The sequence below is a fragment of the Egretta garzetta genome, unplaced genomic scaffold (genome assembly GCF_000687185.1).
Source record: "Egretta garzetta isolate BGI_Z169 unplaced genomic scaffold, ASM68718v1 scaffold170, whole genome shotgun sequence".
Lineage (NCBI taxonomy): Eukaryota > Metazoa > Chordata > Aves > Pelecaniformes > Ardeidae > Egretta > Egretta garzetta.
In genome coordinates this window covers 113,605-126,001 of record NW_009258380.1, presented here as the reverse complement: position 1 = coordinate 126,001, position 12,397 = coordinate 113,605, and the positions used below count along the sequence as shown (strand labels likewise).

General features: G+C 36.3%; 1 protein-coding gene across 17 annotated transcripts in view; it reads left to right on the top strand.

The window, feature by feature from the left end:
* The window catches only part of CLASP2 (cytoplasmic linker associated protein 2), a 153,408-nt gene that overhangs the window by 123,166 nt on the left and 17,845 nt on the right, over window positions 1-12,397 (top strand). For 9 of the 17 annotated variants that reach the window (XR_004842303.1, XM_035896523.1, XM_035896487.1 and 6 more), the window contains 4 exons: window positions 2,720-2,883; window positions 4,071-4,149; window positions 4,306-4,356; window positions 9,485-9,628. Coding sequence is in view for 16 of the 17 variants with exons in the window: in XM_035896523.1 (XP_035752416.1) it covers window positions 2,720-2,883; window positions 4,071-4,149; window positions 4,306-4,356; window positions 9,485-9,628 (438 nt within the window). In the remaining variant the exon portion in view is untranslated. The remainder of the gene's footprint in view (window positions 1-2,719; window positions 2,884-4,070; window positions 4,150-4,305; window positions 4,357-9,484; window positions 9,629-12,397) is intronic. The other 8 variants (XM_035896533.1, XM_035896512.1, XM_035896507.1 and 5 more) reach the window with 1 other exon arrangement.

Here is a 12,397-nt window from a genome sequence, read left to right as displayed (position 1 = left end):
TTTGGTTATGCATTTCTGCTTTATATTGTGGTGGTTGGCACATCTGAAATAATTCACTTTAGAGGTAGATGACTTATAGTTATTTTCATATCTGTTTATTTTTTCCACTGTCAAATTATTAAAAACTTTATATGCTTGATTTCAGAGTTTTAATTTACATCATAAAAATGAAAACTGCAAAAATCGCAGTACCCACATACATTGTTCAATATATAGGTGGCTGAGTTCCATTTTTCCATTCCAAATTCATCCTTTACCTTAAATGCTCTTATAGCCTTCATAAATTCTTCATGTGTTGGCCTAAGACAAAATTGTATGATTCATATTTTTTTTAAATGCAAACAAAATGACTCCGCTTATGTGAGTTTTCTCCGGACTTCCCCAGTGGTAAACCTAAAATCAAACAAAGCTTGAAAACAAAGTTAAGTCCTCAGTTATGTGTGTTTTTAACAGCTAAAACATTAGCACAGGATCTTTAGAGTATTTTTGCCACAAGTGATTCATAATTTACTTCATAATCATTTCAATTTAAATCACTTTACGTGTTGAAAGTGTCATAAGAAGTCCACATGACTCCATCAAATAAGAGGTTGTAACCAGTTTGTTCAGATTGCACATTTTAAAGACATGTGTGTCAGTGTCTGCAAACTCAAAGAAACAGGTACAGTTTTTAAATTCTGCTGAGCTGTATAGTTTAATTTGGAGGGTTTTAAATACAGTTGCAAGACCCCCAGTGTAATCTTTATAGCACCAGAAATTTTTTTGTTGTTTGCCTAAGTCCAATATATTTTCCCCTTATTTTAGGGCTATGAAATGCAAAGACTGTCTTATTACAATACAGAAAGTGCTTTTTGGTTTGTTTTTGACTGGGTCTTATAATTGTGCCCACTGCTTGTGCATCCACAAAGCGCTGTATTGTTCAGTTCAGCCAAATACAGAAGACGTTATTTCCAATCCCAAGCATAAAAATTTCTTCTCACTCCTGGGAGGGTAATTTTTAAACTTCAGACTTGAATACAAATCTGGACAGATACAAGAGAAGTTAACAATCATTTTTAGGTTTTTTTATGTTTTTTACAATTTTCAATGTAGTTTGCCCCCAAAGGCAAGTCAATTTAAAGTAGCTCATCCTGAAGAGCTTTATGTTGAGTAGGATTTGTATTGTTTTGTTTCTAACACAGCTTTTCAGTATTTGAGATGTCTCTTAAAAGATTCTCCCTGGTCTTTATTACATCCTGAAAGAATCTGAATTTATTTTTTATTTCTAAAGTAAATTCTAAGGCACTTCTTTTAAAGATACCTGTATGGATTTTTTCACTTTATGGTGTGAAGTTGCTTACTGTGGCTTGATTATCAACATGAAGAGAGGTCTAAGTTCCTCAGCGTTGAAGGCATGCAGCAGCATGCGCCAACTTCTCCATACTCGATCAGTGCTGTGGAAGAAAGCCCACTCCCGTGGACTGCTTTCTGCAGCAGTGTGTGAGGTGTGGTCACAGTTTGGGATCGTCCACTCTCACAGACAGCAGCAGCTTTTGGCCTTCTGACAAGCCAGGTCAGCCGCCAGAGGATGTGGGGTTCCAGCCCTTCCTCTGCAGCAGCTATTTCCAACCTTGTACCCGTGTCATAAATACTCAGGAGGCAACGTCTCTCCAACCCTCTTTGCATCATAGAAATACTTCTGCTTCTGTACCCAGCTACGTGCTGGAGTGCCTATCAGTTGTGAAGGTAGCATTTTCAGCCCAAACACCCGTTTTTCTTACCAGAGAAATGGGAAACCCATGGGCCACACTGTGGCATAGTGCATATACATCCTGATTTCTCTGTAAGTCTTGAAAACACCATAAAATCAGTGAGATGCTGAAAAGGCTGTTTAAACAAAGTTACCTATTTGTTATGCCCTGCTTTACCCCTTCCCTCCAAAAAGCCCTTCTTCCTGGTCTGAGTGCTGAGGTTACTATACATACAGTAATATATGTCTTCTTTTACTGAATGAAGTCTTTTCAACATTATTTGTATTTATTGAATTCAACATTATTTGTTGAAAAGAACACGATGGAGAACATGTTTTTGAAAAGACTGAAGTACTTCTGTGTTTTAAACACCTGCCAATCTGAAACGTGTTGTGGCTTTTTTCCCTGCTCTGGTGAATAATTTTGTGTTTGGATACCTGCGATAGCAGGAGAATCTTGTTCTGTTCCACAAATATTTTATGTAAAGGAATTGGCCAGCTTTCATGATTTCGCAGTATTTAGTAATGCAGATACTTACACTGAATACTTTGCTAAAGAAATGTAGCAGCTTTTTTGGTTTGAGACAGAAAGTGTTTATGTAGTCTTTGAGGAATATGTCAAATCAACTTAATGATAAAGCTTGAAAGGGTAAAAAGTTAAGTTTTACTGAAAAAATTGAGGTTGCGCCAGCCATCACAGTAAGCATTTATTTTCTTGACGAAACTGCATGGAATACCTAATTGTCAAACTTCTACAGAAGTCGGCTAACATTTCCAGTGTACTCTTGTATCAAAATCCAATGAAAAAGCAAGACAGATTTCTTTTTCTTTCCTTTTTTTTTTTTAATTCCTGCTTGGCTGCAAACCACTGCCTTTCTCTGCCTCCGAATCCCTTACTGCTTTCTTCTTTGTTTGTAAGTTCAGCATACGTCAGTGTCGTTTCCTTTTTTGCCCCATCCTACCCTCTTTCCATCTTCTTCTGCCTTTTAGGTGTTCAGTATGTTTTTGGAGACACTGGTGGACTTCATCCAGGTCCATAAAGAAGATCTGCAGGACTGGTTGTTTGTACTGTTGACACAGCTGTTGAAAAAAATGGGTGCTGATTTGCTTGGGTCTGTACAAGCAAAAGTTCAGAAGGCACTTGATGTCACAAGGTAATGAGTTCTTAAAAAAATAATTAAAAAAACCCCAACCCAAACCACTAAAGAAAATTCCAAACCCTTACGCTACTTCCAAGTTTGGGTTTGGTTTTTTTTTTTTAGTGGGCTGTGAGATTCTCAGAAGAATGCAGGGCTAACAACAGATCGCAAAACTTCAGTAAACCTTGCTGCTTAAGCATTTTGGTTTCCTAAAAGACTCTTAGTTGAAAGGGTTTGAGTCCTTAATGCTGAGCAATTAATATGATACTACCTACCTGATTCCAAAATGTGCATCTGAGCCATATATATTTGTTGTCTTGCCTTGCATTCAGTGATGCAGTGCTTGTGTTTGAACATTTTTATTTTGATATAAAAATATCATTGCAATATTCATCTCTCGGTGTCAGCAGGCTTTTAAGGAGTTATGGCAATAATAGATTTGCTTTCTATCTTCCCTCCGCTCCCCCCAAACTTCACTAATATCCTGGTTCCGAAATGATGTTACGTGATTTGGGGGACCATCAGAACTGCGCATCCCTGGCCAATTTTATTTCCAAAGGAAAGCTAGATTTTAAAGTGGAGTTGGAGGGGCTCTGGGACCTACTCATCCTCCATTCTCTGAAGTACGAGACAGTCTAAAGCGTTTTAGGCCTCTGCTGAACCTATTCATGTGGCAGATCTGCTGTGAAATCCAGGGAAAGGTATGGGGTGTGTTGCAGGGAGAGCAAGGATATGATCTGCTACACCTCTTTTTTTGCTGCTGCAGCAGAGCCTTTGAGGGTCATTCCTGGACCGTGGCATGTGGGAGAGCAGAGGCAGCCAGAGTGTAACAGGATGATTCAGAGGAGCGTGCAGGAGGGGTGTGGTGTATACCCCTAGCAGTACTACCACTTAGTAACTTGGGGATTGCATAGATTTAAATCAGAATACTACCATATCATTATTATATCATTCCTTGTTACTTATGTTACCTATTCTAGCCATAATTGCTTTGAAGCAGGAATTTCTTAGATTTTGTCCTTTACAAGCTAGATGAATGTTTCTGAAAGTCAGATACAATACCAACAAAAATGGTAGAACTCTTCTTTTCAAAAGTACTAAAGCTTTTCCTTACTGAAAAGAGCGAGTGGTAATTCAGTGCCTCTCAACAGATGTTAAAATAAAATTAGACATAACATAACACAATTTGCTTTGTTTTACAGGGAATCTTTTCCAAATGACCTCCAGTTCAGTATTTTAATGAGGTTTACTGTTGACCAGACCCAAACACCTAGCCTGAAGGTAAGAATTTTCAGGTTTGCATTGCAAACAAAAATCTTCATTGATAGATATTTGCTTGCCTTAATATTTGAATTTGGATTGTTATTTTTGTTTTGTTTAAAAAGAAAAAAAAAAAAAGGTTTTCAATTAGTGGATTTTGTTTTTGTAAACTTTCAGACAGTCAAGCCAGCACTACAGGACCAGCTTCGCTCTTTTTGGAGCTCAAAGGTTTTTGTCTGAATTATTGTCTTTATTCTTAACCCTTTGTCAAACTCTTACAGTGTTTCCAATAATTTTTTATTTGAATGCATTTGTATGCTGCTACTAACCTTTGCAAGAAACTTTAAGCATGCAGATATTCAATTTTAAACATTACACTAGTATGAAAATGTTTGCTGCAAGAGAGATCTAATAAAACCACAGTACAGTAAAAATGAGCAAAAAAATGTGGCCGCCTAACATCAAGCTGGTTATGCAAACTCACTCTATCAAGTCTTTTCTAATTTTATGTTTGTGATTTCCCAATCGTGTTTTCCTAGTTCATATATATTTTCCTGTGTTCAGCCTGATAGGTCTTGAATTAATTTAGATTTATATTAATATGAACTTGAGTTACTGTATTAAAAATCAGCTCCCTTTGTGGTACACTTACTTTTCTGAAAGCAGTGTGCAGCTTTATAATTACACACATTTTTACATAAGAATCTGTAGTCCATAGACTTGCCAGTATAACTGAAGAGTAAAAATGTATTCCACAGTACATTTACAGTTCCAAAGAGAGTTGATTTTAGGATAAATGCATCAAATCCTAATAAGATTTACAAGTGATGTAAATGGGGAAATAACAAGCATATGATAACTGGCATTTTCTGCTCTATCCTGCACGAAATATTTTTACATCGTTTGATACTGCACAAGAATATGACTTTTCCCAAGTTATGTTGAACATAAAGTCACATGCATATGCCTTTTTTGTCTACAATACAGTAAAACTTACATTTTTAAGCTTTTGAGGACAGTTGATACGTTGACCACTGTTGCTTCGTAGAGCTGTGTTAAAAAGGGACTGCTGTCATTTATTGAAGACAGCAAATGAGGTAGTAAAAATCAGTTTGTTGTTTAAATAAATCCTTGGAACAAATGGGGCTTGGTTTTGTTTTACTTGGTTTTCCTCCCCAGGAGGATGAATTTGATGGTTGAGATGTTCTTTTTTTCCATACAGTAGTATAGGTGGTAAATGCATATTGATCATATTTCGAAGTTGAGAGTGTAGATTTGGAACAAGACATGGACTCCTACTAGGCTGAGTTGTGGCTAAGTTCTTTGTGTCTTAGAAGGAATTAAGAAATCTGAAACACTTAATAAGACGACATTCTGAAAACAATTGCCAGTATTTGAAAGAGACTTCTGAAATCAGGATGTCAGTAAAAGCTGCCTGCATAGAAGAACACTTGTTAGTTTGAAATAAAATGAACAGTGTTTAAAATAAATTTTTGGGGTGGTAAAGTATGTAACTGTCTAAGAGAAGGTAAGTTTTTTTTCAAAAGAAAGTGGTATCTGCCCCTACTTCAATCTTTATGAGGTAACTACAGCTTCAGGATCCAGACAACAAAGTTATTGAACATAAACTGTGGAAGTATCTATTTAATATCCACATTCTTGAATATTTTGTCTGAATCCCATCCTCAGTGCACCCAGGTATCTAACATTAATTGATAATCCTAGGGCCCTACTCCATTTCTTGGAAGTCTTCAGCTTTTGTTCTCACTCTGAGAAGTTACTATCTCGTTGTACAACGTACCTTTGGGACAGATATACTGAGAAACAGCATTCACTATGACAGGGAAAATCAGAGAAAGGATTTTCAGCATCCTTTAAAGATGGTCAGATATAAGACGGGGTGATAGATCAGAAATCTGCTCTGTGGCAGGATTCCCTTCTACTCGTGGCTCTTCTCTCTGGTTTTCATGTAGTAGTAGTAAATAATCATGATCCTTTAAACTGTCATTGTCGTTCTTACAAACACAGCTAAGTCTTGTGCAGTAAAAGTCAAGCTTTGACAGTGGCCACAGAGGTGGATTGGGATAGCTAGCCAGTAAGAGGACCAAACATAAAGAAGAGAGAATTCTACTGACCTAATCCGTGGAGGATGCAGCACAGTGTATTGTGCTGTATCTGTCTTTCTTTTGCTATAATTTTACCTGTAGTTGTGATGAGCTGTGCAAACGCAATTCAGAGGTGCCAGATGCATATACATTTATTTTGGTCAAGTTTATGGATGGGCATAGGAGTCAAATTTTCTAGACAGGATATAATCTATTAAGTTTATTTTTGCAGGGGCAGAATATATGCATTCCAAAAGATGAGCGTTGGCCTAAAATACGCTTCAAGTCATCACTTTCATTTTTCTCAGGTTGAATATCAAATGGATCACACTCAGTGAGGAATTAAGCATTGTGACCAAAGTTCATTACAAGTTTCTGAACCCTTCTCCTTTGAAAAGACTGATCTGTTGACGAAGGTTTTTGCTGCAGTATAATTTTTTTTTTTTCTAAGTCCATATTAAAAGTTCTGGATTAAAAAAAACCCCAGCCAACAAATGACACAGATTCACAGAGATGAGAGCCCTTCAAAATGAATCTTTAGTGTATATTGTAGTCATGTGGTTGAATAATGGCAGAGGCAGTCACTCTGAAGTATCTGGTAACTTAGGGACAGACAATTGGCATGTAGCAATCTGGAAGTCATTCTGCATGATTTCTTTTATTCAGTCTGTGCAAGGCAGAGTAGAGTCTCTTGCATCCCAGGAAAGCACTGTAAGAGGTGGATGTTTTTATGATTTAAGTAAAGAAGCTTCTCTACATTCCTCTCTCCTTTTTTCTTTTTTCCTGTTATGTGGAAGTTTTCTTTCATCTTACCCTGATGCAGCAAATGAAACTCTGTAAATGTTAAACTTTTCACAGGGCAGGAAAACAATTTGCCTTCTAGCACTGACTGTGTAGCATCCTTACAGTATTTCCTGGATCTCTGGAGGTAGTTGCATATATTTTTGTGCCAGAATTTGTAATTTCATTGTCTGTGAAAGATGTTTATGAAGCACTTCAGTTCCATTTATGTCTAATGGGTTTTTTGTGAGTAACAACGCTAGTTATGGCTTGATCTATGTTTCAGCTCACTTACTACAGCAGTGCTATTCTTAAACAAAATGTCTGTTTGTGTTATATGCTGTACAGGAAAAATGTCTCAGTGTTTATAGTCCACCAGAAGTACAATAAATTCAGCCTAGAAGGATGCACAGAAAGTCAAGACAGTATTAAACTTCATAGACAGTGGTTTCAGATTAACAGCAAATATTCATTGTAAGAATTCTTGGAGCTGCTTTCATTGCAGACAAAAATTGTTTATCTCCTTTCTCGGAGAGATTAAATGGGTTGTTGAGGAGGACTATGTTAGATCTCTTATTTCTAAATCTCCACTCTGTACATACTTACTGGAAATAGTGACAAAACCACAACATAAGTAGAATTGCTACTGTTACTGGGTTTACTTCAGGGCTGGTTTTTTTAGCTGTTACAATACTGTCTCATTATATCTGAGCATAGAAGGGTACCCCTTCCAGAATTTCTTCTCTCAAAAGCAATTAGTGAAAAACACTGTCTTTTAAAATAGCTGTCAAACTTAGCTTTGGGTATCCGTCTCCCCGTGAAAGGCTTTATTAGTGTGAACTCTCTCCGTTCATCTTCTGTTCATTGCTCTTCTGTCTGCTGAGAGCCTCCATCTTTCTGGAAGTCTGTGGGAGTAGTTTAAACACTGAATAATACTGCTCTCCTCAGATACAGTACTCCAGAATTTTTTTCATTGGGAGAAATGCCTCCAGATGTTCTAAGTATTACAGTTGTTAACGGTAATTTTTTTTAAGTGTGATATTAATATATTTAAATCGTGAACCACGAAACATAATGCTGTCATAGTGGTTTCACTTGGCAATCTAGAAACTTTTAACTACTACTTCACATCTGGAAATTAAGTAGCCTAAGGTTTTTTTGCTGTGGAGATGTTTGTGGGCTTTTTTTCCTTGGAAAGAATCTAGCAAATAGTGTGGGGTTTACTGCATTTGTTAATATTGATCTGCATAGGATGAAAGCCTCCAGCTGTTGCTTGTTGTATAACTTTGGAGGAGTCGAGCTTTAACAGCTGCTGTGAAAATGAAGTATTCATTATTAATCTACACATATAAGTTATCACCAATGTGTGTGTCACTTAGTGCATCTTGAGGTTTTAATAGCTTGCAAGTTTTCATGACCAAGGGAAATTTCTATGTAGCTCTGCTTTGAACAGTTGTACTACAAGCCCTGAACAATTAAAAATACACCCAGAACTCTCTTTCTGGTTATGATGGACATAAGTGTCTCCCTCCCGGTAGGTATTTCTGGTTCACTATAATCAGTGGAAATAAAAGCAGCTAAGTCAAACAGGTGGCCTGAATAGATGTTCACTGCTTTTGTTGATGGGTTGTGTTGACAAATCTTTGGGGCAGCAGGAGTTGAGGAGAAAGTATTTAAGGGAGATACAGGCATAATAGCCCTTTGCCCAAAGTTGTGCAGTGGTGCAACTTTGGAGAAACTAGAGAGAGGCTGCAGTCTGGGATGCATAAAACACAGATTGTGCATAGGGAGTAGAGGGTGTTAGTGGAGTAGGAGAATGATACCCAGATAAATGAGGGAGTAAAGCAGCCTTTCTATCCTCCTGGTAAATCCATGTCTCTTATCTTCTAAATATCTTCAAAGGAAAAGTGTGCATGTGACCCCTTCTAAGTTTTTTATAGAAATTCTGGTTTTTAGTTTTTAATGGGAAGATTCATGTGGCTTATCCTCAAAGATAGTGACTGCTCAACTCTGGTGTTCTACAAAAGAATGCTGAGTGTAACTACATAGTAGGAACTAATAGGTACTGATTATTTGTTCATTTTTCATTTTAGTACCTGAAAAAAAGTTCTTCATAATTCTGAATAATTCTTCAAAATCCTGATTGTTCTTAAATATTCTGAGTACTTTGATTTTCTTTTTGTTAAATATAAGCTTCTGCATATGCAGTGATTTGTGTATCTTTTAGTTGCTACCAGTGAAATCATCTAAGATTTATATTTATATTTGAATTTCTGTGGAATGACTCCCTTCTTGAAATGTTATATCCATTTTTACATTGATTTATTGTATAGAGCTTTATATCAATGCTGAAAAGATGTTTAGTTTAACTGGGGAAACTTTATTTTAGGGAATGAACACTACTCTCTGAGCACATTTGTTCTTGCAGCATGCCATTTTTATTGTCCACCTGACTCTATTTCTCTTTGCAGGTCAAAGTTGCAATCCTTAAATACATAGAGACTCTTGCTCAACAGATGGATCCAGGAGATTTTGTAAATTCAAGTGAAACTAGGTTAGCAGTGTCTCGAATCATCACCTGGACCACAGAACCTAAAAGCTCAGATGTTAGGAAGGTATGTTTGTTAATACGCGCTTAGAATTGCAGTACTTCCCAAGTATCTTGGCGAATTAGAGAAGCTAGTATTTCTTGCCTAACCAAAATAAAAAATTCTTTAAAACCAAACTTATTCTTTCATAGAGAAAAGATAGTTTTATATCCTTCTCAGCAAACACAACTAATTTTTCTGTATAAAGTATCAGAATTGACATGTTTAAGAATATTCAAGTAAGAATGAAAAATTAACGCGTCTTGAAACTCTCTTTTAGGGTTGTATTTTGACGTATGTTAATATGTTGAGATTATCTTCCATAATACAAGGAATAACTGTTTCAAGCACTATCTGGTATTAAAATAACTTCAGTAGGCATTTTCTTTGCAGTTTTAATATTACTTCAGAGACCACGCTCTGTGATACTAATAGCAGATTCGTAACAGGAATGGGAAGTTTGGCAGCAAACTGTTTAATCTCTGTTGACTTTTCTGAATCCTTTCTGTTTAACAAAAGACAAGTGAATAACTGTTGACCCTTTGACAAAAGAAAGTTTGTGCTTTAATAAGGTAGTATCAAAGGTTTGTTCTTGTAATGCTGCAGTTCTGGTGCAAAGCTCTCTTTTCCACATAACTGTTGTGAAGTGAAAATTAGTATTTGTGAGCTATGTAGCTATACCAGGGATAAAGAATAACCATGGAAAATGTACTCAGGGAGTCCTTGAAAAGGGTTTCTAAGTAGTCTTTCCAATTACAGAAAGCAAAAATCTTTTAATTTTGTTTGCAGTTTGGAATAGATTTGTTCTTATTATTACAAGCCATTCTGTCTTAGCTGCCATTATTAGCATGTAACACTTCTTGAATACTAAATAAACATGTTTACTTTATGGCTCATAAGTGCAAGCGTCTTTGACACAGAGAAATAACTCTTCTGTTCCTTTTTCTCTGTTTATTTCTGCAGTTTGAAGAGTTGGAACAATTTGTTTAGATTTCCTTTGCTTTTTTCAATTAAGTTTGAGTTTTGGTAACTTCATCATTTCTGGAAACAGTACCAAAACTTCCTTTCTTTAGGAGGGATGTTTTGTGGGAGAGAATTGAGAGAAAATAGTGGAAGCTGTTTCAAGAACAAAAATAAAATAACTTCAACAACTTCTTGATACCTGGAATGTTTGTACTATGTAATAAAAAACCATAGGAGAGTTTATATTGAAGATAATGATTCTGTCTTTCACTTCTTATGTAATTCCATGAGTATGAGAAAGCAGTAATGGATTATATCCTATGGACTTTTCTTGCTTAGGACCATGTTCCAGTGACATATGTAAGACCATAAAACAGGAGGAGAATTGGAGCAGCACTATCTTCTAAATCAGTAAAGTTTTAGTACTAAGACACGTGGCAAGCTGTCTTATCTTGATGGTTCATATCTCTAATAAGCATTTTAATGTGAATAAGTAACTGAATCATGGAAAGAATTGCCAGTGAGTTTAATCATCTGAAACACCTTAATTATATGAAGTTTCCTCATTTTATTTTTTCTTTCCATAACACAACTGTTGGAGGCAGCTAACTGCCAAAAGCCTTTAATAACTCTTGAAAATAAAATTTCACCAAGAAGTAGTCAAAAGAGTTATTGTGATGGTATAAAATACTTCGTTCTCTTAGCAGGCTTCACAGCCTGCTATCACAGGCTTTTTCATTTTACTCACTTTAATAAGCTTATAGCATTTAGTATAATTTCTTTAAATTAAAGTTTTTGCCAAGTATATTTCTGTGTAGTTGATGGGTTTGGGGTTTGGTTTTTTTCTTTTTTGGTAAAAACATTTCCAGTACTAAGTATTATGAAAAATCCTTTTTTTCTCTAGTCTGAAGTTGGGCACTCTTAGTGCAGATCAGTGGCATGGGACTTCTTTCTGGAAGGTAAAATTCTGTGTTTCAGAACTTGGATTTCTTCTAAGATCTGAAAAGAATTAGAATCTTCTTGGGGTTCTTCTAAGAACAAAACAAAAAAAAATACTTCTCATCCTTATTGCAGACTTTAAAAGATGTTATCTGTATGACTGGGCTTAAATCTCAAGAGGGAGAGCTTATGCTGAGGAGAAGAAAAACCTCCAAATACTTTAAAATGCATTTTGGGGGGGTCAAGGAAGAGAGAGAAAGTAGGTAATTGCATAGCTGAAAACCTTCTGTGAGTCAGTATCAATTTCGGTACTTTAGGTTGAGCTTCATTCTGGGCAGACTTGATGGTACCTGTTCCTTTCTTGATATGACCCTGGACTGTCTATTGTGGATTTTCATTGGAAGCTTAAGTAGACAGTGTTATGGAGTGGAGACATGGACAACAGGACAGAAAAAGGAGAGTGGTAATTTCCAAGCCTTTGCTGGTGGCAGGATTTGTTTTGGTTTTACTTTGTATCGATTTCTATTAAGACCGACCATAAGAAATTACAAGGGAAAGAGAAACATTAAAAAACAGTAAAGAGGGGTTGTAGAGGGCATTCAGGGTGTTCACTTGAAGGGAAGGCTACCAGAGGGAGAAGGGAATAAGAGTTAAAGAAAACAGCCAGTCACGAGTGTGCAAAGATAATTTGTGGCAATCTAACATGTTAGTATTTTTGTCGTTAAACTTAATACTAAGATGTGTGCAGGTATGTGTGCTCATACCTTGGCTTTCCACTTTTAATTAAAAAATGCTACAGTTCATTGCTCTGGAAACGAAAGGAGGGGAATAAATGTCTAGAAGAATTTTCTAAACTACTTGCTTTGAAGTATATTGCTTCTTAAGCAAGCTGCC